The 27431-nt window shown below is 51.0% G+C and overlaps 2 protein-coding genes across 2 annotated transcripts; both read right to left on the bottom strand.

Moving 5' to 3' along the window:
- Nucleotides 1–70: 70 nt before the first annotated feature.
- On the bottom strand, nt 71–27011 carry LOC120711060 (dual specificity protein phosphatase 12-like). Its single transcript, XM_039996463.1, has 6 exons — nt 26991–27011; nt 13909–13961; nt 13750–13814; nt 13590–13668; nt 12621–12917; nt 71–578 (listed from the first exon to the last, which is right to left on the bottom strand). The coding sequence occupies exons 2-6, from the start codon at nt 13934–13936 to the stop codon at nt 424–426; spliced, it is 624 nt and encodes a 207-aa protein (XP_039852397.1). The 5' UTR covers nt 13937–13961; nt 26991–27011; the 3' UTR covers nt 71–423.
- On the bottom strand, nt 8989–11194 carry LOC120711059. The gene is made up of 2 exons (XM_039996461.1): nt 9627–11194; nt 8989–9387 (listed from the first exon to the last, which is right to left on the bottom strand). Exon 1 carries the CDS (start codon nt 11048–11050, stop codon nt 9662–9664), a length of 1389 nt encoding a protein of 462 aa, XP_039852395.1. The 5' UTR covers nt 11051–11194; the 3' UTR covers nt 8989–9387; nt 9627–9661.
- Nucleotides 27012–27431: the final 420 nt, after the last annotated feature.

Genomic DNA, 27431 nt, shown 5'->3' on the forward strand with positions numbered 1-27431 from the left:
CTCATGACCATATATAGCGAACTAAGTTCAGAAATGAACCCAATGGAAACATTTTTTGGACCCCGAGATCTGAAAACTTTAGAATAGTTGATCGCATATCCCAGAAAATTGAATCTTAAGATACACTGCGCCTTGAAAAGGAATGGAAAAAACATCACACATTCGAATTCGCTGAAAGATTACAGATGCTGATGTGCCTTCTCTGCACGACTCTCTCACAGCAAAATCTGTTGCTACAACGTCAAATGCGTAATTTTGTACAATCTTTGCTGCACAAATATGATATTGCTTCACTGCATGCATGTAAATACATTGTACACGAAACCTTGAGCCAAAGCCACCACCCGCCAGGAACCAGTACTGTCACACTCCTCATCCCTCAACTTCACCAAAGATTTGGTCACTGCATGCCGTTCCCAATCTCTAGATGATGCTGATATCAACTTTGCTCTTGCCTATTTGGAAGGCGGGAGTAACCCAGCTGCCGCAGTTGCACTGTATTCCTGACCAGTTGAAGTATCCTAACCGAGCTCCACAGTGGATGCATGATAGCTTCCCCTCCAAAGCACCCTCTTCGACTGTGTTAGGTGAACAAAGGCACAGATGGAAACCATGTAAGGTATAGTATAGGGGAAAAAAGGAGAAACGCCATTGCTCTACTAAGACCAATAATGAAAGCAAGTGCACAATTACTCAATCATCAAGAATCTATGAAGATTTCATTTCTAAGATGACCTAAACATCTAATTACGAAACAAAACTATATATGGATTCAGCGGGAACCAACCATATGGTATGTATTGGAGAATGCCAAGCAGGCTTAGATTACTTAATGACCAGGGTTACATGGGGATTACATATATAGAGGAAGAGAGGGTAGCCCAAAGGGCTTAAGCCAGCCTGGAGGTGGCGATTACAGTTGAGCAGCAGTAAATAGCCTAGGAGAATACAGAACAGTAATAAATAATCTAAACCCCGCCCGCACCCCCCCCCCCCCCCCGGGCAGTCGGAAGGAAGGACGTTGAGACTGGAGCGAAAAGCAGCAAACACAGAGGAAGGGAGTCCTTTGGTGAAGACATCAGTGAACTGCGACGTGCTCGGAACGTGAAGGACCCAGACAGCACCAATGGCAACCCGTTCGTGGATGAAGTGCAGATCAATTTCCACGTGCTTGGTACGCTGATGCTGAATTGGGTTGGTCGAGAGGTAGACGGCGCTGACGTTGTCGCAGTAGACGAGGCTGGCAGACTGTAAAGGATGGTGGAGTTCCTGAAGGAGCTGCCGGAGCCAGGACACTTCCACGACACCGTTTGCAACGGTGCGGTACTCTGCCTCGGCGCTTGACCGAGAGTCGGTGGGTTGACGCTTGGAAGACCAAGAGACAAGGCTGCCCCTAAGAAAGACGGCGTAGCCGGAGGTGGAGCGACGAGTGTCAGGGTAGCCAGCCCAATCAGCATCTGTGTAAACGACGAGTTGACTTGGAGCAGCTCGGGGAATGACAAGGCCGAGGTTGAGTGTGCCCTAAAGATACCGAAGGATCCGTTTGGCAGCAACAAGGTGAGTTTCCCTGGGATCATGCATATGCAGACAGACTTGTTGAACAGCACAGGCAATATCAGGCCGGGTGAAGGTCAGGTATTGAAGTGCTCCAGCAAGGCTGCGATAAGCTGTTGGATCAGCAACAGGAGGACCAGCATCAGCAGAAACTTTGGCACAAGTGTCAACTGGGGTGGAGCAAGGATTGCAGTCGCTCATGCCATGGCGGCCAAGGATGTCCAAAGTGTACTGTCGCTGGGAGAGGAACAGGGTGTCCTTGTGACGCTGAACGGCAACACCGAGGAAGAAATGTAGAGGGCCAAGATCCTTTATGGCAAATTCCTTCTTTAGAGCTTCAATGACACGGTGAAGAAGTTGTGGAGAGGAGGCTGTGAGCACAATGTCATCAACATAGAGAAGCAAGTAGACAGTTTCGTTGCCACGGCGATAGATGAACAATGAAGTGTCAGACTTTGCTTCAGTAAAACCCAGGGAGAACAGGTGAGTGGCAAAGCGGCTATACCAAGCCCTGGGTGCCTGCTTCAAACCGTAGAGTGATTTGTTGAGCTTGCAGACATGATCAGGCAGAGTAGGATCAGCAAAGCCAGTGGGTTGCGAGCAGTACACAATTTCAGTCAGGGTGCTGTGGAGGAAGGCGTTCTTCACGTCGAGCTGATGAATTGGCCAGTCCCGGGAGTGAGCCAAAGTGAGAACTGTGCGGACTGTGGCTGGCTTGACGACGGGACTGAATGTCTCGTCGTAATCAACACTGGGGCGCTGAGTGAACCCCCGAAGAACCCAGCAAGCTTTGTATCTGTCGAAGGAGCCATCAGCATGAAATTTGTGACAGAAAATGCACTTCCCGGTGACCACATTGGCTTGGACAGGACGCTAAACAAGATCCCAGGTGTGGTTGGCATGCAGAGCAGCACATTCTTCTTCCATGGCCTTGCGCCAGCTGGGATCAGCCAGAGCATCACGGTAGGAGCGAGGAATTGGGGAGAGTACCTCGGTGTGTAGAGCGGCTCGAGGTTGCTGGTACCCAGACTTGCCTCGAGTTGTCATGCCGTGAGAGTTAACGACCGGCGGGATGGGAACGGCTCCCGTTGGGAGCGGCGGGCTTTGCTTGACGTAGCGAGGAGGCGACTGGATGAAGCTGGATCGCCGAGGAGGACCGCCGGGGGGAGGCCCGGCAGTACGTCTGGAGTAGACGTGGACCACCGGTGGCTTGGGAAACACCAGGGCGGCGGGCGGTGCTGGGGAGACCACGGGCGCCGTCGGAGAAGACGAGGGCGTAGGCGCCGCCGGGGAAGCCGGGTCCGCGAGCGTTGAGAAGGCGGGGGCGGATGGCGTTGGAGGCGGCGACACGAGGGGCGCCGGAGGTGCCTGGGCGAGGGGCGACGGTGCTCGGGGCGCCGGCGCGGAGGGCTCGGCGGACACCGGGATCGACGAGGCGGATCTCGCGGTCAGGGAATGCGGCATGGAGGCGCGGTGGGGAGTGCTGGGTGGGGAAGACCGCGGCACGGCTGGGCCAGGAGAAGGAGGCCAGGAGGCCGCGCTTCCTAGGCCGCCACCCGGGCCAGTGGTGGGCCGCGGTGTGGTGAAACCCGGCGGGGGGGGCCCGGGATGCGGTGAATGCAGCCCGGTGGCGCCAGGAGTACCTGTGGGAGGAAGGAAAACTTGCACAGGATCATCGTTAGTTAGAAAATCAAGTTCCTGAGATGACCGAGAGGGCCGTTGAAGAGAGAAGGGGAACGAGGTTTCGTCGAACACGACATGACGGGAGATGATGATCCGGTTTGTGGCAAGATCAAGGCACCTATAGCCCTTGTGATCAAGGGAGTAGTTGAGAAATACACACAAGGAAGAGCGAGGGGCTAGTTTGTGAGGAGTGGTGGCGGTGAGGTTGGGATAGCACGTGCACCCGAAAGCGCGCAAGTCATGGTAGGAGGGAAGAGTGCCATAGAGTGCGAAGTAGGGGGTGCTCATGTTTAATGTTTTGGTGGGGAGGCGGTTAAGGATGAGGGTGGCAGTGGCAAGCGCATCAGCCCAATAGGAGGGGGGCATGGAGGCTTGGAAGAGAAGAGTCCGAGTGACATTGTTGATGGTGCGAAGCATGCGTTCGGCTTTTCCATTTTGTTGGGAGGTGTAGGAACAAGACATCCATAGGGAAACACCTTTGGCAAGAAAGAAAGCACGAGAGGCAAAATTATCAAATTCACGACCGTTATCGCATTGTACAGACTTGATGGTGCGGTTAAATTGAGTGTGTACGCGAAAAAATTAGAGAGAGTAGGGAAAGTGTCGGACTCGAGGCGGTGGGGAAAAGTCCAAACGAAATGTGAGCAATCATCAAGAATGACTAAGTAGTATTTGAAACCGGATACACTAGGGATAGGACATGTCCACAGATCGCAGTGTATCAAATCAAAATTCTGAGATGCCCGCGAAGAGGAGCTAGTGAAAGGAAGGCGGACATGTCGCCCAAGTTGACAAGCATGACAGAGGGGAGCGTCGTCAGCCTTGCTATTGCAGACGATGGAGGAGTCCTTGGTGAGGTGATGTAGTGTGGCCGCACCAGGGTGGCCGAGGCGCCGGTGCCAGGTGGTCGGGGAAGGAGTAGCGACGAGAACGCTGTCAGCCGGAATCTATCCGGCCAAGAGCAGACGGCTCTCAAGAACACACGGAACACTGGGTGGAACTCAACGCGAGAGTGTTTTGGCGATGCGAACAACTTGCATCCTTTTCTGGTTTTTCATTCTCTTATTTGTAGCGATTACAACTGACAAAAGAAAGAAAGGGAAGGCTTGGTCTTCAGCTCCTGCATGCGCGCGCCATGATCCGCTAAATGCGTGCGCCATCCCGCACTCCAGATCGTGCCGCGCGCCATGGCCGCGACGTGAACGGGCACGTCTCCAGCCGGACGCGCTCAGCTATGGATAAGCCACCAGCTGAGCTCACGCTAAAACAAGTAACGTGATAAAACGATAAATGAGCAGAACACAAGTTTATATATCTAACATTTCACCCCCTAAACTTAATGTTCTTGGTTTATCTTGACGACTCCCAGCTGAACGCGAAGCTCGCAAAATATGTCGCGCCCGAGTGGTTTCGTCAGAGCATCAGCGAGCTGCCCCTCAGTGCAGACATGCTCAACGTCCATCCTCCCATCTCCAATGCATTCACGAATAAAATGGAATCGAGTATCTATGTGCTTGCTTCTTTCATGGAAAACAGGATTCTTACTGAGTGCAATTGCCGATTTGTTGTCCATCTTCAGAATGAAAGGCCTGCACTGCTCACTTCTCAGTTCAGAGAGCAGCTGCGCTAGCCAGACACCTTGACAGGCCGCCGTCGTCGCCGCAATGTATTCAGCTTCACACGATGACAACGCGACGACCTTTTGCTTCTGGGATTGCCAACTTACAAGACTGGAGCCGTAGTAGAACAGCACCCCCGTAGTGCTCTTGCGGGTGTCGATGTCGCCGGCCATGTCGGCGTCGCTGTACCCCAACAGCTTGAGCTCCGCTCCTGTCTTCTTGTAGTGGCAGCCGTAGTCAATTGTTCCCGCAATGTAACGCAAGATGCGCTTCACTGCTGCGAGGTGCTCGGCGGTGGGACTCTCCATGAATCTGCTAACATAACCAACAGAATAGGAGATGTCGGGCCTCGTGTGCACAAGGTACCGCAGAGAGCCGACGATTCCGCGATACTCAGTGGCATCGACCGGCGGGGCTGTGCTGATCTTGCTGAGCTTCAACCTGGGCTCCATGGGCGTGTGACTAGGGTTGCAGCCGCCCATGCCCACCTTGTCGAGCACCTTTTGTGCATATGCCGTCTGAGAGAGGCAGATGCCGTCGCTTCTCTGTTTCACCTCGATTCCCAGATAGAAGCTGAGCAACCCAAGGTCACTCATCTTGAACTGGGACTTCATCTCGAGCTTGAAGTTGCCGATCTCGATGTCGTCGTTGCCGGTGATGATGAGGTCGTCAACGTAGACCCCCACAAGTAGCCGAGACGCGTCGTGGCCGCAGGCGTACACCGCGTGCTCGGAGGCGCTATGCTTGAAGCCGAGGGCGCAGAGGGTCTGATCGAGCTTGGCGTTCCAGGCGCGAGGAGCTTGACGTAGTCCGTATAGAGCCTTGTCAAGGTGCAACACCTTGTCTTCTTGTCCCTCGACGACAAAGCCAGGAGGCTGCCGCACGTAGACCTCCTCTTGCAGCTCCCCGTTGAGGAACGCGGACTTCACGTCCATGTGGTGGACCGACCACCCCTCCTGGGCAGCGAGTGCGAGCAGCAGCCGCACTGACTCTATGCGAGCCATAGGCGCGAACACCTCGTCGAAGTCCACGCCTGGCTGCTGGACGTAGCCCTTCGCAACGAGGCGTGCCTTGTGTTTGATGACCTCTCCGGCGGGGTTCTTCTTCACCTTGTATACCCACTTCAGACCAATTGGCCGGTGGCCGGCCGGAAGGGGCTGGAGGCGCCACGTCTTGTTGCTTACGATGGCATCCATCTCCTCGACCATGGCCCGGCGCCACGACTCGTGTTGCTCCGCCTCAGCAAAAGACCCGGGCTCCTCACCAACCTGCAGGTACAGCTCGGCGTCGAGGTTGCGTGGCGCGAGTCCAGGCGGTGAGGCCTGGCCGAGGACATTGTCCACGGCACGAAACCGTGGTGTGACGTCGTTGTCGGAGTCGAGGAAGTCGTCTGCATCCGGCGGTGGCGTGACGAAGACGGGCTGCGGCGGCAGCGTGCCCGGAGTCGCACCCCCGTGCGCAGGACTTGGGCTAGCACCAGGAGCATTGTGTGCAGACGCCCCGATGTCAACAGGTTCCTGCTCCTCCGCAACGTGCTCGATGACGAAATCGGTGTAGCCCTCCGACGTGTCGACGTTCTCCACTGCGCTCCAGTCCCAAGGCGTGTTCTCTTCAAACACAGCATCTCGGGAGACGATGGCTCGGTTTGATGCAGGGTCGAAGAAGCGCCAGGCCTTTGACCCCTGCTCGTAGCCGATAAAGACAGCAGGCAGTGCACGGTCGTCGAGCTTCTTCTGGTGCGGCTTGGACACCTTGACGAACGCGCGGCAGCCGAAGATGCGGAGGAAGCTCACGTCAGGCTTGTGGCCGTACCATGCCTAGAATGGAGTCATGCCGTCGAGGCTCTTCGTGGGCGCCCGGTTGAGAAGGAAGACAGCAGTCGCCACTGCTTCTCCCCAGAAGACGGCCGGCACGTTGCGGCCCATCAGCAAGCTCCGCGCCATGGTGACCACGGACTGGTTCCTCCGCTCCACCACCCCATTCTGTTGAGGGGAATAGGGCACCGAGTGTTGACGGTGTACGCCGCGGTCCGCGCAGTACTGCTCGAACTCCACGGAAGTGAATTCACCCCCATGGTCGGTGCGAAGAACACGCAGCCGGCGTCCGGTTTCCACCTCCACCTTCGCCTGGAACTTGCGCACGGCCGCCAGGGTGTTGCTCTTGGCAGAGAGAAGCGCTACCCACATGTATCGACTCCTGTCATCCACGAGAAGAAAAAAGTAGCTTTTACCGCCAGGCGTCGTCGGTGTGATCGGCCCACAGAGGTCTCCATGGACTAAATCCAAGAGTCCCTCTGCACGGCGCTTGGCGCGGTCCGGGAATGGCCTCCGCTTCAGCTTGGTGGTGACACAGTCGCCGCAGAGCTGGTGGATGTGCTCGAGGATCGGCAGCCCTTCCACCATGTCCTTCTGTGCGAGCTTGCGCAGCGCATCGAAATGAAGATGTCCAAAGCGCTCATGCCATAGCCACGCGCCATCGTCCCGGCGCGCGGCCAAGCAGAGCGGGCGTGCAAGCATGACGCACAGGAGGTAGAGGCGATTGCCTGATCGCTTCACCCTGGCGAGCAGGCGACGACGTTCGTCGCGGATCCGGAGCACTCCTTCATTGATGTGGACGTCACAATGTCCCTCGTCAAGCTGCCCGAGACTCACGATATTGGTGGTGAGTCTTGGGATGAAGTAGACCCCGGTGAGCGGCGTATGCTCACCGTTCTTGCCCTGGAACACCACGGTGCCGACCCCCTCGATGGAGACCTCTAACCCGTCGCCAAATCGCACGGTTCCGTGGATCTGCTTGTCGATGCTGGTGAAGGCGCTGCGGCACCCAGACATGTGGTTTGTGGCTCCAGTGTCCAGGTACCACAGGGAGTCGTCGCGGTCCTTTTCTTCATCGAACTGCGCGAACACATTGGCTTCCACGATGCACAAGGGGCAGTGTTCGGTGGCGGCGGCACTCTGAGCGGGCGATGGCGTCGTGGTGAGGGAAACGGATGCGTTCGCCAGCAGTAGGGCTGGCTCGTTGTCGTCCGCACCTCCTTCTTGGGCCAAAAGGGCCTCCGCCCTCTTCCTGGACTTGCATTCCTTGGCCCAGTGGCCTTTCTTACCACACCAGCCGCACTTGTCGCTCTTCTTGGCCAGGCTCGGCCCATCTCCCATCGGCGCTTCGCTGTCTCGCGTGCCGCCGCCGTTGCCACGACCACGACCACGCGGCTTGCCCACGCGTTTCTTGCCGGTGGAACTGCTGCCGCCCTTGTTGCCTTCCTCCTCGCGGATCTTCAGCTTGGCCAGCCAGTCCTCTTCACAGAGGAGAAGACGGCCCTGGCTGTCGACGACGGGCGGTGCCTTGCGGCGCTGCTCCACGGCGCGCAGACGACCAGTGACCTCCTCGACGGAGATGGTGTTGAGGTCAAGGAGGGTCTCGATGGAGATCGCCACCTGGGAGAGATGCTCGGGGACAACCTGGAGCATCTTGCGCACGACCTCCACCTCGGTGATGTTGTCGCCGAGGATGCGCAGGTTGTTGGCGAGTCCGGTGAGGCGCACGGCGAAGTCTTCCGCCGTCTCGCCGTCCTTCCACACCAACGCCGCGAACTCCCGTCGGAGCTGCTGGGCGTTGGACTCCTGCACGCGCTGCACGCCGACGCGGATCATCTTCACCGCCTCTCACGCAGCTTGCGCAGTGCGCTTGCCGCGAAGTGCGGGCAGCATCTCCGGTGGAACGGAGCGCAGGATGGCTGCCATCGCCAGGCAATCGTCCCGGTACTCAACGATGTCGTCCTCCTCCGGCTCGATCGCATACCAGATGCCTTGAGCCTCCATGTTCACCTGCATGAGCATGACCCATTCCTGGTAATTGGAACGGGTGAGCATCGGGTACTGCACCGATGCGCCGACCTCCTTGACGGTGCGCCGGATGATCACTTCCGGCGGACGGCGGCCGCGGCGCGGTGTAGGCGAGGGCGATGGACGGCGGCGGTGCGGCGGCGTGTGCGACCGCCCGCTGTGAGGGAGCGACGACATCAAGTCCCTAGATGATTAGCTCTGAGGCCAAATGTCAGCCGGAATCTATCCGGCCAAGAGCAGACGGCTCTCAAGAACACACGGAACACTGGGTGGAACTCAACGCGAGAGTGTTTTGGCGCTGCGAACAACTTGCAGCCTTTTCTGGTTTTTCATTCTCTTATTTGTAGCGATTACAACTGACAAAAGAAAGAAAGACAAGGCTTGGTCTTCAGCTCCTGCATGCGCGCGTCATGATCCGCTAAATGCGTGCGCCATCCCGCACGCCAGATCGTGCCGCGCGCCATGGCCGCGACGTGAACGAGCACGTCTCCAGCCGGACGCGCTCAGCTATGGATAAGCCACCAGCTGAGCTCACGCTAAAACAAGTAACGTGATAAAACAATAAATGAGCAGAACACAAGTTTATATATCTAACAAACGCAGGGGCTGGATGGTGTCGACGGAAGCTGCAGAGTGTACAGGGGTCCGGAGCCATCACATCGAAGAAGAGGGGTCCTGGTGCGGAGATCCTTCACAGAAACACAAGAGGGTCAAATTCAACCGAAACAAGATTGTTCACCAAGATTGTCAGTGGTGAACTTGCGAATAGAAAGGAGGTTTTTGATGATGTTGGGAGCAATGAGAACATCGTTGAGGTGGAAAGGGCCAGGAATGGTGGAGTAGCCGGTGCCCACAACTGGGAGGGTGGCACCGTTGCCCACAACAATGGAAGAAGGAAAAACAGAGGAGGGGGAAGTGGTGACCATACCAGAATTGGAGGCAATGTGAGAGGAGGCGCCCGAGTCAATCACCCAATCCGAGGAGGACGGCGGCGGAGTGAGGGAGACGGTGCTGAAGGCGTTGGCGAGGGAATGGGGGTCCCACGGGGACGGCGCAGGAGGGGGCACCTGGTAGAACGCCCCTGGAGCCGGTGGTGGCGCGTAGAACGCCGGAGGCGCGCCGGCCATCAGGACGTGTTGTGGCGACGGCGGCGGCGGGCCGGGGCGAGGAGGTGGCCCTCGGGGTCCGTCGGAGGTGGAGCCGGGCCACATGTGGATGGACCCAGTCCACGGATTGAAGATGGAAGGCCACTGAGGACCTCCGTTTGGTCCACCAGTGGAGCCGCCATGGCCGCCGCCGCCAGAGGAGCCCCCGGCGGCCTGGGAAGGACGGGGGGAGCCGGACCCAGGTGGTGGGGAGGGGGCAGGCGGCTTGCTGGACGAGGAGACGACAAGCGCCGATGCTGAGCTCGGTGAGGCGGAGGTCGGCGCGGACGTCGGCGAAGGACGGGAACGGCCTCTGGCGAGGGATGAACTGCGACATGAAGTGGAAGCGTTCGTTGAGGTCACGCAGGACGTTGAGCACCAAAGTGCAGTCCTGAACGGGTTCGCCAAGATCGGCAAGAGCGTCGGCCATGTTCTTCATCTTGCGGCAATAGTCGTTGACGGAGAGCGCACCCTGGGAGAGAGTGCAAAACTCTGCGTCGAGAATCAGGCGCGAGATTCCCGATTGTTGAGGAATTGCTCCTCGAGGCCGAGCCAGGCAGCCCGGGCAGAGACGCCGTCGCGGCTGTGGATGATGTCCAGCAAGTCGGTGGAGATGGTGTTGAAGAGCCAGGACACGACCACGCAATCTATGCGTGACCAGGCCGGGTCGGGGAGGTGAGGTGCGTCGCCGAGGACATGGTCCTGCAGGGCGAAGCGGCCGAGGATGAGGAGGACGTAGCCGCGCCACTTCGAGTAGTTGGAGGCCTGAAGGTCCAGAGCAATCGGAATTAGATTCCGGATCGGCGGCAGCTTGGCTGTGAAGCCGAGCAACGGCCGCGGCGTCGGAGGTGAGGGAGTGGTCGTCGTCGTCCGGGAAGTCATCGTTGCGGGGCTCGTCGTCGCGGGGGCCGGTCGAGCGGTGACGAACCCGGAGAGCAGCGGCCCGCTGCTCCTGGTTGAGGGCCTGGGCGTGCTCTTGTTCGAGAGCGTCCGCGCCGCCGCGGACGCGCTCCTGGGCGGCGGCGGCGGATTTGAGGAGGTCAGCGTCCTCCTGGAGTTGCTGACCGCGCTCAGCATTCGTCGAGCGCAGGGAGGCGGCTTCATCTTCCAGGAGCTTGGCGGCGGCGAGGGCCTCATCGCAGAGCTTGGCCGCGGTGGTCGCAGTCGCGGCGCTAGAGCTGGAGGAGCCGTCCTCGGGGACAGCCATGGGCGCAGCAGCTGGAGAGCGCGCGGCCCGGGCGCAGGAAGAGGGAGAGGCGCGGCGGCCGAGCGGTCGGCGCGGAGGCCGAGCCGTCGGGCGCGGGCGCCGAGGGGGCGGAAGTGAGAAAGGGGGAAGAGGAGAGGTCCAGGACTGGAAGTCTGGAATTAGTCAACTGATACCATATTGGAGAATGCCAAGCAGGCTTAGATTACTTAATGACCAGGGTAGAGCTGTAAATCTGGGCGGTGCTTAACGGGCTGGCACGAGCACGGCCCGAAAACCTGGGCACGAAACCCGGCCCAGCACGAAAACAACTGGGCCGTGCTGGCACGGCACGAAGGGCGGGCTGGGCCGTGCCTGAGATTTCGGCCCATCGTGCCGCCCGGCACGGCACGGTGTCCTGGGTCGTGCCTGGGCCGGCCTGACACGAAAAAGCATGGGAAAAGCCCGGCCTCGGCCCGATTACTGCCCAACACCCCAACCCCCAAATCTCTTGGCTCAGTACTGACCTAACCCTACTCGCTGTCCCCTCCATCGAGCCACAGCGGCGCAGGCAGCGACGGCGGCGATGCACAGCGGCACCGGCGGCGGCCAGGGGCGTCGGGCCGGCGCATGGCGGATCCAGGCCTCTAGGTACGTCGTCGACCGGCTTCAAGTACAGGGAGGAAGGGACGTCGTCGAGCGCGCATCCAAGGAGGCAGGAAGCCCTCGACGGCCGCCGCCCACCGTCGACGCCTCGAGCGGTCGGGCCCTCGACAGGCGCCGCCCGCCACAAGCAGATGGAGCCCTCGACATCGGTATAGTTTTCCAGTTTTATCTCATTTTGCTAGAGATGTTCTTCTTGTTCCTATCTCAACGGTTTCCTCCGAAGCAACTTTCAGCACAGTAGGGAGAATAATTGAAGAAAGGAGATCCTCACTCGCACCTGAGGCTGAGATGGTGGAGGCAATAACTTGCCTTAAAGATTGGAAAAGAGCAGAAGAACGGAAGCAGCATCAACTTGAGGATTCGGAGATTGAACTTGCTGCTGCAGATATGGAGATTTAGCTTGCTGCTGCAGATCTGGAGGATCACTAGTGTTAATTTCTCGTAATTTTTGCCATTGTGGAAAAAAAAACCTTTCAAATGGTGGTATTCATGATCTGTGGGCCGTGCTTGGGCTGGCACGGCCCGAAGGTGGCCCGACGTGCTTTTGGGCCGTGCTGGGCCGTGGTTTCAGGTCTTAGGCCCAGCACGGCACGGCCTGGTAAAATTCCGTGCCTTGTCGGCCTGGCACGGTTCAGCCCGAAGCACGATGAGTCCGTGCCGTGCCGGCCCGGCACGGCCCAACTTTCAGCTCTAGACCAGGGTTACATGGGGATTACATATATAGAGGAAGAGAGGGTAGCCCAAACCCAAAGGGCTTAAGCCAGCCTGGAGGTGGCGATTACAGTTGAGCAGCAGTAAATAGCCTAGGAGAATACAGAATAGTAATAAGTAGTCTAACAGTATGAACGTTTCTTTCCACAGCACAGATAGGTAATTCGTGCCTCATAAGAATTCAGACACCAAGAGGGAGGCAATAACATCAGCCTACCTGGAGTCATCCATTTCAGGGGCTCGATGAATAAAGATGAGCAATATTGTTCTTTGTTGTTGTATGAACGACCACTCTTCCTTCGGTTCCAGTCAAAGCAAGATTCACCTTCACCAGGAACGTGACTTATAACATTGTCCTCCACAGCAATAATTCTCCTGCATTTCCTGCAACGGTAAGCTGTTTTATTGTGCTCTGTCTTTGAAGGATCTTGACAACAGCCAGGTAGTGGAGAAAGGCCAGGGTCATCTTGAAACATATAGCTGCCTATTTTCTCCCCAGATTTGTAGGATTTACCTGTGGGAGGAAACATTGGTTACAGAATACATGTTTGTTCAAATGAACTGCAACTAAAAGGTAATTGTATTAAATCAAGATTAGCTATTTAAAGATTCTGAATATTCTCACACTAGATGTAAAGGAATGGCAATGTTCGTGAGGCTGAAGCAGATCTAAGAACTTTGAATCACATGACAAAACTAAGGATTTGACTATTTTGAGAGAAAAAAAATGATGAAACACATTTTTATTTATTTCAGGCACAGCTGTAGATCCTAACCATACAGCACTTGAAATGGATATAAGTTGCCACCACAAGAAAAAAAAATATGAATGAAAAAGCATTCAAACGCTCTGGATCATGAATCAGAAATCTTCTGGCCATAGTCATCTTATACAGTTATGGAAAAGCATGCTTTCGATCTAGAGATATATCAGACCACAATTGGATTTGATATCAATATCCAACAAATTTCTTTTTGGAAGCTTGCATCTGGCCTATTGGTCTACTTAAACCACATATGGCCAAGAACAACTAACAAACACTACTATCAGTGAGAGTAGTCAAAGAGGACCCAAAAAATAAAGCATAGAAAATAACCCAAGAAAACTGGAGAAAAAGCCTATTGACTCAAACTTATGTCAGGTAAACTAGTAACTACCGCTTCAACCAAGACGGTCAAAACTAACCTAATAATTTTAAGCGGAATCTCTTGTAGAAAGGACTTGAAGTATCAACCTTGAAGCCCATTTCTTCAAACAATTTCAACTGCACGACACAGAATGTTCAACTAAGCAACAAACACTCCAGAAGTTCATATGCTGCAAACAGATCATGAACAATTCCCACCTGGTCAAGAAAACCATCATTCGGGCATGCCAACTCAGAAACTTCATTCAACGATTCTAATGCTTCTGGAAGAAGATAACAAGCAAGGCCATATGTAAAATTCAATTAGGGTAGATGAAAAAAATGCATGTTATCTTTCAAGGAAATGAGAATTCAGACCTTCCAGAGATTTCTGCTCTGATCTCATAAGATAAGCAACAATGATGGAAGCACTGCAGTAAGTTTGAAAGTCAGTATGAATGCTATAAGAATCGATGGACCAAGAGGGGGGGTGAATTAGGCCTTTTTCAAATTTCTAAAACAAAATAAAGCAACTTTAACCTATGCAATACTAGTAAGGCTCAATTCACCAACCGGTTAACTAATCAACCTACACAAGCTATAAAAGATACAACTAGATATAAAGCTAAGCAAGGTAGAGCTAAGTTATGATCTCTAGGGTCAAGCACATGAATAAATTGCATGAAAGTAAGTGCTTGAATTTAAAGAGTGGGCAAGAGACGATCGGATTTTTTTCCGTGGTGTTGATGTGTTGGCACACACCCTTAATCCATGTTGTGACACTCACTAAGAGTCTTGTCACCTCCCATGTCACCAAGACAAGGGTGCTCACTAAGAGTCTACGTTCACCATCCCGGCGTGGTGGAGCTCAAGCCACGTACAATCTTCTTCTTCGGGCTCCCACAATCAACTTGGTAAGCTCCGCAAGAAGCACCTCGATCACCAAGATCGCCTAGGTGATGCCAATCACCAAGAGTAACAAGCTAGGGCCTTCACTTGAGTAAGAACCGATCACCAAGAACAGATGCACACAAGCTTCTCCCTACTCAAGTCCTTAGCCTTGCTTCTTGGATGATTGAATGATCAAATGAGTGGAATATGAAGCTCAAGGTGGCTCTCAACAATAGAATGAGTGTATGAGTGTTGCCTAGTGCCAAGAGTAGCAAAATGACCCATTGGAGGGGTATATATTGGCATCTCACGCGGATAGAGCCGTTGGAGAAAAGCTACCAGAAAAGTACTCAACGCCGGTTAATCCGACGGCCCTGCAAAAGTCATCGTCGGTTCAACCGATGAACGTCAACTGCCCTTTTAAAAAACTAGCCGTTACTGTGCGGGCCAGATTGACCCATCGGTTTAACCGGTGTGTGTAGTTGTCCTGTTGATCAACTGAAATTCCAACTCTTTGGACAACTGCACCGACGCTAACTCAAATTCCATCGTCGGTTTAACCGGTGAGTATAAGCTTGAAAACCCTGGAAAACCAACGTTCTGGACAACTGCACCGATGTTAATTTCAAATATCGTCGGTTGATCCGGTGTATGTACTTGTCCAGACTCTAATAACTACGTTTAACCGACGTATAGAAAATTGGAGTCGTCGGTTAAACCGGTCTATAGACTTTTTCTGATTTTGTCTTTTCTGATTTGAGTCTTGAATGAAATCCAAATATTCTTGAGATATAAGTTGAAAACCACTTATTTGAACTTCTAAAAACTTGAGTGACCAATGTGTGCATCCATTTTTAAAAGATCATGTCATTTGCTTAAGTTACTTGGCCTTAACCCCTCTTAATAGTGCGACCTCTACAAAACTATAAAACCTATACTAACATAAGTGTCCTTCTCAACCTTGCGACACTTAGGACTAAAAAGATCCTTAGTCTTGTTATATACTTGAGTTGAATACCGAGATCGCCTTTTTGAATAATGAAATTGTGGGGCCTCTTTAACATATGATCCAATGAGCGATAAGATTTCATTAAGCTGCACAAACTCATTAGTCACAATAATGGTTGTCATTAATCACCGAAACATACCTTAAGGGCCTAGATGCTTACAATCTCCCCCTTTTTGATGATTGATGACAACACACAAAAACTTAAACGGGTAAAGCAAGAAAGATTAATGCGCAAAACAGGAAAGCACAAAGAGCACGAAGGCTCGAACAGAATCCATAGACATGTCATAGAAGAGCAACACGCACAAGAGTCAAATATACATGTCCATGAACTAGAAGCCAATGAAGATACAACAATCAAGTCCTGGCATCTATGATCATCTCTGCTAGCTCTACCCTCCCCCTGACTCCAACTCCCCCTAACTCTCTCCCCATTTGGCATCAAAGCACCAAAAAGGCGAGCTACGGGTCCTGCTGTCGCGGCACGGCGAGGAAGCGGTCCAGGTCGTCATCGTCGAACGGAGAACCCTCGGTGATGGATGGGAGCTGCGGGTCTAAGCTGACTGGAGGTGTAGCTGTCATGGAGGCTCTCATGCTGGCATTGCCTGGGAGAGGATCCGTAGAAGACATAATCGGGTCAGCAGAAGAGGTGTTAGCATCTGAAGTCGTGACTGCTGAGGCTGCTGGCTGCGTCGACTGCGGTGGTAGGGACTCCTCTCCTTCTCCTCCCCCTAAAGGTGCTGTCTGAGGTACGATGGGGAGGGTGACTGACTGAACCACTGACGGTGAGTCCTGAAAAAGCGTAGTCGCTGGCAGTGGCGAGAAGATCTGACGACTGGCAGATCCAAGAAGTGCGGACATCGAGAATGTGGTCTCCGGTGTCATCGAGTAAGCTGGAGCTGCAGTAGAGGCTGGAGCATGAGCTGGAGTGACTGCAAGCGGAGGTGCTCCAACACCCTGATGTCCTGGCTGCTGCGGGGCGAGTCCGGTGTGAGTGTAAAGCTGTGTGATCATCCCAAACATCGCCATCATGCCCTGCTGCATCTGCTGGAAATGAGCGTCTATCCTCTGAGAGACTCGGTTAATGAGCCCGACAAAACGCTCCTCGGCTGCAGCATGCTCTTGGGCAGCCTCCCTCTGAATAGCTGCAAGCTGAGCCTCATGGGCTCTCCTGGCCTCCTCCTGTGCAATCCGATCCTCTCTCTGCTGAGTGACAAGCTGCTGAAGGAGAGAGGTGAGCTCGGACGGCTGAGTCACCTGGGACTCTAAGATAGTAGCAGCTGCTGGTGATTGTGGAGGTGGCTCTCTGGACCCTCCTGCCTCGTGGTCGTGACTGGCTGGTGCTGGAGGAAAGTACTCGTCATCCTCGGAGGAGTCTGTCTCAATGTCAGACCAGTGAATCACATCATCTCCTCCGGGAAGCTGTGCCTCTGCTGCTAGTAGTTCCTTGTCCTCCTCTGCCACTCGGGCCTACACCTCAGCTGATAGCTGTGCCATAGCAGCTCTGTCTGCCTGTCTGCCCCTCCTCCGGTCCTGTGGTGCAGTGGGACGGTAGACTGGGAACCGGGGAGCCTCATCCTGGCGGTAGACGTCACTGATCGGCAAGTTGGCGGGCACGATCATAGAACAAATATAACTGATCCAGTGTGCATAAGGAAACTGCCGTACGACCCCCATCCCGTCAGTGATCACATTCTCGATCTCAGCCAAAATAAAATCCACTATGTCAAATGGCTCGTGAGTGAGGATGTGTAGAAGAAGTAACTATTGTAGACCTGTGAACCCCTCTGGGTAGCCACTCCTCGGTAACAGGGTCCTCTGGAGGGCCATGTGAACTGTGTATGCCTCTGGGGTCAGCAAGCTGGGGACTCTGGCATACGAAGCTGGGAATGGCTGGCGGAAGCACTGAGAGATCGCCTCGTGAGAAGATGCAATCTCGCCAATCATCGCCCTGCGGGGTGGATCTGCATCTCCGTATACTCTCTCGTGCAAGGAGACATTGACCAAGTCGACTCCAAGGATCCCTGCAATTGTCGCCCTCGACAAACCAAAGACCTGGCCTCCAAACATGAAATGCATGGCTCTACGCTCGGGAGCAATCCAGGCTGTGGCATAGAACACCCGGACCCAGTCCTCAATGTACCTGTTCTGCCCCATCTCAAGTAGCCTGGGCAGACCTCTGAAGTATGCGAAGTGTTCCTTGATGTCTGCCCCTCCTGCTGCAATCCTCAGAGAGACCCAGTCAAGCACACGGTGAGGGAAGATCCGGTGGCCCCTCCTCTGATTGGTCTCGTAAAAACTGGCCTGCAACAAAGTCCAGAACCTCCTGTCAACATGGCTGTCACGGCCAACTGGGAACCAATCCTCCTCTGCTACACTCCATCTGAGCCTGTTGACCTTCGCTGCATTAGCCTTGGTCAAGTTCTGAAGCAGGACCCCTGGCTCTAGATGCACGATTGTGTCCATACGGAACACATGCACTCAGCCTCTAGGGCCTCGGCTCTATGAGCTGCTGCTGCTGCAGCTGTGGACCTGCGAGGCTCCTGTGGCTGGTGACCTCCTCGCGTCATCGGTCTAGTGCGACGCTCGGTTGCTGGCGGAGAACTTCCCTCAGACGACTGCTGAGAGCGGTCAGACCATCGTGGAGCAGGAGAACTCTGCCCCTCTGACTCAGCTGACGGCTCCCCCTTAGACGAATCTCCCTCTATTTGCTGTGTCGTGGTCCTGGTGGCCCTGTCACCTCGGACCCTGCCCATACCTCTGCCTCTGCCTCTCCTGCTGGGGTCCTCCCTGATACGGAACGGACGAGTACGCCCCGAAGCCTACTCCTCGGCGGCCTTGGCCACCATCTCGGCCCTCTCGGTCTCTCTCTCGGCGCGGGTCCGCTTGCGGACCGTCTTCTCGACGATGATCTCCTTCCCCTTCCTCTTCTCATAGCCCATCTCGGTGAACAAGAGCGAGAACGCGGCTGCGGCGGGCTAAAGCAAGCGTGAGGCGGCGGAAAAACGTCTCGGACAATTCGTCGAGTAGTTGGCGTGCGAGGCGTGAATGCGCAAATGGAGCACATGCAACGCGAGTGGCGGCGATGCGTGGGTGTCGGCATGCAAGAAGTGGGCGAGTGGTGGCGCGGCACGTGGGCGGTGGCGAGGTGTCGCGCAGGCGGCGGTGCGGCGGCGGCGCGGTGTGGGCAGCGGCATGGTGCGGGCAGAGGCGGCGGCGCGGACCAGCGGTGGAGGCAGCGTGGAGTGGGCGGTGCTGGAGGAGCGGCGGCGGCGAGCGCGTGTGAGGAGACGGGAGGAGTCGGGTGGAAGTGAAGGCGGCGGTGCGGCAAGAGAGATATATGACATGTGGGCCCTGCGATTTTTTTTAACACCAGTCGATCCGATGCTTAGGGTTTGAACGCCGGTTGATTGCGTTGGTTCAATTCACCCGAGACTCCAGCAAATTTGCATCTGAACACCGGTTGAACCAATGATGTGAAGTTTGAACTCGCTGGTTGAACACTGAAATCATTGGTTGATCGCTAGATCAGAACTGTGTTATGTTCACCGGTTGATCCGATGTTGTGACATTTGCATACTCCAGTTGAACGACTGGATTTGACTGAGCTGAGACAGAACTTAGTAACGCCGGTTAAACCGATGGTGAAGATCCATTAAACGTCGGTTTAACCGGTGAACCTGAAAAACATTCACTCAGCTCACTCTTCTATGCTAAGTCCAATAAACTTACAAAAATCAACTAAACTCAAGTTAATGGACTTGCATAGGCGACTTTACCCCCCAAAATATTTAGGATAGCATACATGCCTAATAGTTTTTCTTTTCAAACACAAGGAAAAGCCGCGAAGCGAGACAAAGCACCAAATAAAATGTATGAGCCATGTCATAGGAATATTGAAGATAGAGAGCTTTAAACTCATCATGACATGACTCACTAGGCAATAACGCACCTAGCACTTTGCTCTTTTCACTTTTCATGAATTAAGATCTTTCATATGAAACAAGTCTCATTTTCATTAAGTGATCTCCTTTGTGACCCTTACGCATGCAATGATGGTGCAAGCTATAACCACATGCGAGAGAAGGGTAAATATGAAGTGCACATCTATATGACAAGAAATGCATAACAAGAATTTACGTTCTACTTGTCAAGTTTGAACCCATGGGAAGCTTCTTCATGATGAGCCTTTCTATAAGCCTAGAGGAAAACAAGTGAACCACCACCTCTAGCTAAACCCATGCTCATCACTATCTTACCATGGTTAGATAAGTGTCCTATATGTATGCATTTATATGACATGGCAACTTACATGATGTTTGCCGCATCTAATACATTAAGCTCATTCCTTAGCCTAACAAATGTACTCTCGTCTAAGGGTTTTGTAAATATATCCGCCAATTGCTCCTCGGATCTCACACCTTGAAGGGAAATGTCTCCCTTAGCTTCGTGATCACGCAAGAAGTGATGGCGAATATCAATGTGCTTCATGCGAGAGTGTTGAACTGGATTTTTGGCAATTTTTACGGCACTTTCATTGTCACAAAGGAGTGGAATCCTATCTAGTTTCATGCCAAAGTCCAAAAGGGTTTGCTTCATATATAGGATTTGGGCACAACATGCACCGGCCACTATATATTCCGCTTCCGTGATGGACAAAGCCACGGAATTTTGCTTCTTACTTGACCAAGAAACTAGAGAATGCCCAAGCAAGTGGCAACCCCCGGAGGTACTCTTGCGATCCACACGGCTTCTGGCAAAATCCGAGTCCGAGTATCCCAAGAGATCTAAGCTAGCGCCCTTGGGGTACCACAAGCCTATGCTTGGGGTGTGCTTGAGATACCGAAGGATCCTGTTCACAGCCGAGAGGTGTGACTCCTTTGGGTTTGTTTGAAAGCGGGCACACAAGCACACACTAAACATTATATCGGGCCTAGATGCGGTAAGGTAAAGCAAGAACCCTATCATAGAATGATAGAGGGATTGATCAATCGGTTTACCGTCCATATCCAAGTCGAGATGCCCGTTAGTTGCCATGGGTGTCTTGATCGGCTTGCATTCATCCATCTTGAACTTCTTCAAGATATCTTTAGTATATTTTTCTTGATGGATGAATGTCCCTTCCTTCAATTGTTTGACTTGAAAACCAAGGAAGAAGGTCAATTCGCCGATCATGGACATCTCGAATTCTCTAGACATCATGGTAGCAAACTCATGGCTTAGTAAATCATTAGTTGAGCCAAAGATAATATCATCAACATAAATTTGACAAATGAAAAGATCCCCGTTGACGTCTTTTGTGAACAATGTGGTGTCCACCCTCCCGATTTTGAAGTCTTGCATGATTAGGAAGTCACGAAGCCTCTCATACCAAGCCCTTGGAGCTTGTTTGAGCCCATAGAGTGATTTGTGCAACCTATAAACATGGTTAGGATTCCTCGGATCTTCAAACCCGGGAGGTTGCTCAACATAAACAAGTTCGTTAATAAAGATATTTAAGAAAGCACTCTTCACATCCATTTGATATTATGATGAGAAGAGTAAGCAAGAAGGATGCGGATAGCTTCAAGTCTTGCAACCGGAGCAAAAGTTTCAGCAAAATCCAAACCTTCGACTTGAGAGAACCCTTTTGCCACAAGTCTTGCTTTATTGCGTACCACCACCCCATGTTCATCTTGCTTGTTTCGGAAGACCCACTTAGTGCCAATGATGTTCTTTTCTTTCGGAGGAGCTTCAAGGACCCAAACTTCATTGCGGGTGAAGTTGTTCAATTCTTCTTGCATGGCCATCACCCAATCCGAGTCCTCAAGCGCTTCCTCTATGCTAGTGGGTTCAATACAAGAAACAAACGAGTAATATTCGCAAAATGAAGCATGCTTAGAATGAGTTCTTACTCCCTTGGAAGGGCTACTAATGATTTGATCAATTGGATGATCCTTGGAGATACGACTATGCTTCACTAGCGGTACATGTGTGGATGTTTGTTGAGGTGGATCATGGATGACTTGTGTTTGTGGTGGAACATTTTGCTCTTCTTGTTCTTGCACTTGGGGTGTTGGCGTTGGAACACTTTCTTGAGATTGTGGATCATCTTTTTCTTTATCTTTATCCACTTGGGGTGCTATGGAGGTGCTTGGTGTAGACGAGGAAGGTCCCCCCTTGATCATTGTCTTCATATACCTCTTCCGGCTTGATATCCCCAATGGACATCTTCTTCAAAGCTTCTTCAATTTCTTCATCACCTACATTGTCATAGCCAACAAACTCCTCTTGGGAGCCATTAGATTCATCAAACTCCACATCACATGTTTCTTCAACTAACCCGGAGGTTTGGTTGAATACTCTATATGCTTTGGAGTTTGATACATAACCAAAAAAGAATCCTTCATCACATCTACTCTCAAACTTACCGAGCCTTTTCTTCTTATAAATGAAGCGTTTGCAACCCAAGACTCGAAAGTAGGAGATGTTTGGTTTCTTCCCAGTGAGGAGTTCATATGGCGTTTTCTTGAGGAGTCGGTGGAGATACACCCGGTTGGATGCATGGCAAGCCGTGTTGATTGCTTCCGCCCAAAACTTCTCGGACGTGCCATAATCATCCAACATTGCTCTTACTAGAGTGATCAATGTTTTGTTCTTTCTTTCCACCACTCCATTTTGTTGAGGCGTGTAGGTGGTGGAGAACTCATGCTTGACACCCTCTTCATCGCACCATTCTTCAATCTTCATATTCTTGAACTCGGTGCCGTTGTCACTCCGGATCTTCACAATTGGGGAGTTGTACTCCCTTTGAGCTCTTTTTGCAAATGTCTTGAAGACTTCCAGAGTTTCACTCTTATCGCCTAGAAACCTGAGTGTAACGTGAAAAATCATCAACAATTACTAGGCAATAGAGGTTACCACCAACGCTCTTGTATGTGGTTGGACCAAAGAGATCCATGTGAAGTAGCTCAAGCGGCTTAAAGGTAGACAACATCGTCTTGATGGGATGATGTGTTACAACTTGCTTTCTGACTTGACATGCACTACATAGTTCGTTCTTGTCAAAGGTGACATCCTTCAAGCCGGTGATCATCCCTCTCTTGTGGGCTTTCTTGAGGTTGTTCATGCCAATATGAGCAATTCTTCTATGCCAAAGCACCCAAGAGACGACTTAGTGAAGAGACATGTCATGGGGCTTGTTTGCTTTAAAGAGAAATCCACCAAGTAAATGTTGCCATGCCTAAACCCCGTGAATACCAATGACTTAACTTCTTCAAAGGTTACTACAACACCATTCTTGTCAAAGGTACACGTTAGTCCAAGATCACATAATTGAGCAATTGAAATAAGATTAAAACTAAGTGATTCTACAAATAAGACATTCGAAATGGATAAATCTTTAGAAATTGCTATTCTACCCAAACCTAAAACTTTCCCCCTTGAGTTGTCACAATAGGTGACATATTCATGATCGCCGGGGTCTTCAAGAGAGGTGAACATGCTATCATTGCCGGTCATGTGTTGAGAGCAACCGCTATCAAGTACCCAATGTTTTCCACCGGCTTTGTAGTTCACATATACATATGAGAATTCACTTTTGAGATTTTGGAACCCAAACAAGCTTTGGGCCTTGCACATGTGTGACAAGAGCTTTTGGGACCCAAAGTTGCTTGGGGAGCTTCTTCCTTGCTTCCTTTGTGAGCTTGCCAATGAATTTGGCCTTTACCTTTCTCTTTACCTTACTTAAAAGAAAATGGTTATTTTGATGCATAGATGAGTAATTCTTTGGTAAACTGGGAAGAGGGCGTGATGGTAAGGTGCACTCCCTAGTGTGGTGCCTGGTGACTTGGCAATGTTGACAATATGATCCAACTTTTTTGATGAAGCTAGTCTTGATCTCTGGAGAAGGAGTAGTGCCTTGGTTTGGCTCCAGAAATGAACCAAGACCTCTCTTGCCATAGTCACGAGCATTGTTGAAGAGAATTTTCTTGTGGATGTATTCTCCTTGTGAGATTTTCTCCACACTAGTCTTGAGGCTTGCAACTTGATCCATCAATTCCTTTTCCCTAGAAGGTGTAAGCTTGGGCAAAACATTAGTAGCATCTTCATTAATGAGTAGGTCATCACATGAAGTAGAAGCATTGACCTTTTCAATATTTTCATTGATAGAGTTCTCAAGACTCGTGTCAATTGCTTCATAGGCAAATTCAAGTTCTTGATATTTGTGAGCCAACTCCCTATGCTCTTGTTTAAGCTTTTTGTGGCTCTCTTCAACTTGCTTAGCAAGTACAAGTGACTCATTGTGCTTTTTGAGCAAGTCATTGTACTTGCCAAGCAAATCGGAGTGGGCAAGCTCTAACTTGGCATGAGTGCTCTCAATAAGCTTGATTTTGCCCTTTTCCCTTTTGATAACGGATGTATACTCATTAATGAGGTTAGTAAACTCATTATAGTCAAGTTCATCATCACTATCATCTCACTCTCACATACCTTAGAGTTATCTTTGGCCATGAGGTACATTGGAGGGTGATGTAGTGATGGTTTTTCATTTGTGAGGGCGATGGTGATGATATCTTCTTCCTCATCACTTGACTCTTCGCTTGATGAGACATCAGTCACCCATTCTTGTTTTTCTACCAAGAAGCTTCTCTTGGTGTTGCCATTTTTCTTTGGGAAGAGCTTGGTCTTCTTGTCATGGCTCTTCTTCTTCCCAAGTTTCTTGTTTTTGTTCTTCCTTTCATCTTCATCATCATCGCTTGAATCATGGCGATGCTTGCTCTTGTTATCCTTCTTTCTTTTGTCCGGCTTGGGGCAATTTGGAGAGATGTGACCATTTTCTCCACAATTGTAGCAAGTTTTGTTCTTGACATCTTCTCTTGGCCGGAATATTCTTCTTTTAGGGTCAAAGTTGTAACCATTCTTGTTGATCTTGTCACTCAAGCGTGTGAACTTTCTCATCATGAGAGCAAGTTCTCCATCATCTTCATCATCGGATGAGCTTTCATGACAATCATCTTCTTCATTGCTTGAGCTTGATTCTTGCTTGCTCATCTTGAGCTTGCGGGATTTGTTTGTCTTGGTCTTGAGAGCGATTGATTTGCTTGAAGTTGGCTCTTCGGACATACCAAGAATACCCATTTCATGAGCGCGAATTTCACCCACAAGCTCTCCCACTTCCATCGTATCAAGATTCTCCTTTTGAAGCATAGCATTGATGGTGTTGTACTTGGACTTCGGAAGGAGCATGAGTATCTTGCGGTTGATGGAGCCATTGTCAATTTTAGATATTTCAAGTGCATTAATGTTCTTGACAATGACATTCAAGCGAGAATACATATCATTGCAATTTTCATGAGCTAGCATTTTAAAAGAATCATACTTAGCTCTAAATAAGTAATATTTTTGCTCATGAACTTTGGTGGGGCCTTCATGAATTTCAATGAGCTCCTTCCAAATATCACTTGCCAAGTCCATGCCATTAACTCTAGCAAAGACTTCCTCACTAATGGCTTCGAAAATTACATTTCTAGCCTTGGCATTCCACTTGAGTTATTCCGGGGTGGGATTTCCAGTGAACCCGGTCTTTGTTGCGAACCACACTTCGGGGGCAATCGCATCAAGGTATGCGGCCATGCGAACTATCCAATAAACAAAGTTCTTGCCCTCGAAGTGATGCCTAATGATCCAAATGAGCAACGAGGCTCTGATAACAATTGTACGGATCGATGGACCAAGAGGGGGGGGGGTGAATTGGTCCCTTTTTCAAATTTCTAAAACAAAATAAAGCAACCTTAACCTATGCAATACTAGTAAGGCTCAATTCACCAACCGATTAACTATGCAACCTACACAAGCTATAAAAGATACAACTTGATATAAAGCTAAGCAAGGTAGAACTAAGTTATGATCTCTAGGGTCAAGCACATGAATAAATTGCATGAAAGTAAGTGCTTGAATTTAAAAAGTGGGCAAGCGACGACCGGATTTTTTCCCGTGCTGTCGATGTGCTGGCACACACCCCTAGTCCACATTGTGACACTCACTAAGAGTCTTGTCACCTCCCATGTCACCAAGACAAGGGTGCTCACTAAGTGTCTCCGTTCACCATCCCGGCGTGGTGGAGCTCAAGCCACGTACAATCTTATTCTTCGGGCTCCCACAATCAACTTGGCAAGCTCCGCAAGAAGCACCTCGATCACCAATATCGCCTAGGTGATGCCAATCACCAAGAGTAACAAGCTAGGGCCTTCACTTGAGCAAGAACTGATCACCAAGAACGGATGCACACAAGCTTCTCCCTACTCAAGTCCTTAGCCTTGCTTCTTGGATGATTGAATGATCAAATGAGTGGAATATGAAGTTCAAGGTGGCTCTCAACAATAGAATGAGTGTATGAGTGTTGCCTGGTGCCAAGAGTAGCAAAATGACCCATTGGAGGGGTATATATAGGCAGCTCACGCGGATAGAGCCGTTGGAGAAAAGCTGCCAGAAAAGTACTCAACGCTGGTTAATCCGACGGCCCTGCAAAAGTCATCGTCGGTTCAACCGATGAACATCAACTGCCCTTTTAAAAAACTAGCCGTTACTGTGCGGGCCAGATTGACCGATGCCTCATCAGTTTAACAGATGAGTGTAGTTGTCCTGTTGATCAACTGAAATTCCAACTCTCTGGACAACTGCACCGACACTAACTCAAATTCCATCGTCGATTTAACCGGAGAGTATAAGCTTGAAAACCCTAGAAAACCAACATTCTGGACAGCTGCACCGACGTTAATTTCAAATATCGTCGGTTGCTCTGGTGTATGTACTTGTCCAGACTCTAATAACTGCTTTTAACCGACGTATAGAAAATTGGAGTCGTCGGTTAAACCGGTGTATAAACTTTTTTTGATTTTGCCTTTTCTGATTTGAGTCTTGAATGAAATCCAAATATTCTTGAGATATAAGTTGAAAACCACTTATTTGAACTTCTAAGAACCTGAGTGACCAATGTGTGCATCCATTTTTAAAAGATCATGTCATTTGCTCAAGTTACTTGGCCTTAACCCCTCTTAATAGTGCGACCTCTACAAAACTATAAAACCTATACTAACCTAAGTGTCCTTCTCAACCTTGCGACACTTAGGACTAAAAAGATCCTTAGTCTTGTTATATACTTGAGTTGAATACCGAGATCGCCTTTTTGAATAATGAAATTGAGGGGCCTCTTTAACATATGATCCAATGAGCGATAAGATTTTATTAAGCTGTATAAACTCATTAGTCACAATAATGGTTGTCATTAATCACCGAAACATACCTTAAGGGCCTAGATGCTTACAAATGCATATGTAAAGATGAAAAATGGATCTGGAAGTATTAAAAGTGAACAGGCTTGTGTTAATCAATGGGCATGTTAATCCAAATTTGCATTTGTCAACCAGCAGCCTGCTGCAATGGTTAGTTTTAGAAACATACAGTTTTTCCATGCTTGCTGCAATTGCTAAACATTATTATCCCAAGATGGTACAGAACTACAGATCCTAAAATTACCCACAAAATGAAAACAGAAAATGACAGTGCTTCTGAAGCCTACCTTCTCGATACCCCGGCAAAGCAATGTGTTGACAGCCAAATTTGGCATCTGCTGAGGCCGACCAGTCAGACCGGTCTGGTCCGTATAGTCCGAGTAGAATTAGGTTTTTTTATAAAGAGTCCTCATGTAATCCTACTCGTGAAGGGGTACGTCTTCCCCGGCCTATAAATATAAAGGCTAAGGATGATTGAGGTTATTCCCAATCGAATCAATACAAAAAATCGCATTACTTTTTATCTCTCAAACCCTAGCCTTTTCCAAACCTAGATTGCTTTCTTCTCTCGTCTCGACGGCGTTTGAAGACGTTCTGAGTGGCCTGCCGACCTCAGAGGAACCCTAGCCGCGCAAGCTCTGACGGGGTCCCTGCCGAGCTCGTGTTTCTAGGTCTTCACAAGTTCCGTGCCTGCGCCGGTCAGACCGGTCGGTGGAACCGGTCAGACC

This window comes from Panicum virgatum, chromosome 6K, assembly GCF_016808335.1.
Source record: "Panicum virgatum strain AP13 chromosome 6K, P.virgatum_v5, whole genome shotgun sequence".
Lineage (NCBI taxonomy): Eukaryota > Viridiplantae > Streptophyta > Magnoliopsida > Poales > Poaceae > Panicum > Panicum virgatum.

Bases quoted from the DNA above. Each gene is read 5' to 3' on its own strand.
- LOC120711059 (XM_039996461.1), bottom strand. From the start codon at position 11,050: ATGGCTGTCCCCGAGGACGGCTCCTCCAGCTCTAGCGCCGCGACTGCG.
- LOC120711060 (XM_039996463.1), bottom strand. From the start codon at position 13,936: ATGAGATCAGAGCAGAAATCTCTGGAAG. The intron at 13,669-13,749 runs GTGGGAATTGTT...TGTGTCGTGCAG, and splicing joins ATGATGGTTTTCTTGACCAG to TTGAAATTGTTTGAAGAAAT. The intron at 579-12,620 runs GTAGGCTGATGT...CACCTAACACAG, and splicing joins CCTGAAATGGATGACTCCAG to TCGAAGAGGGTGCTTTGGAG.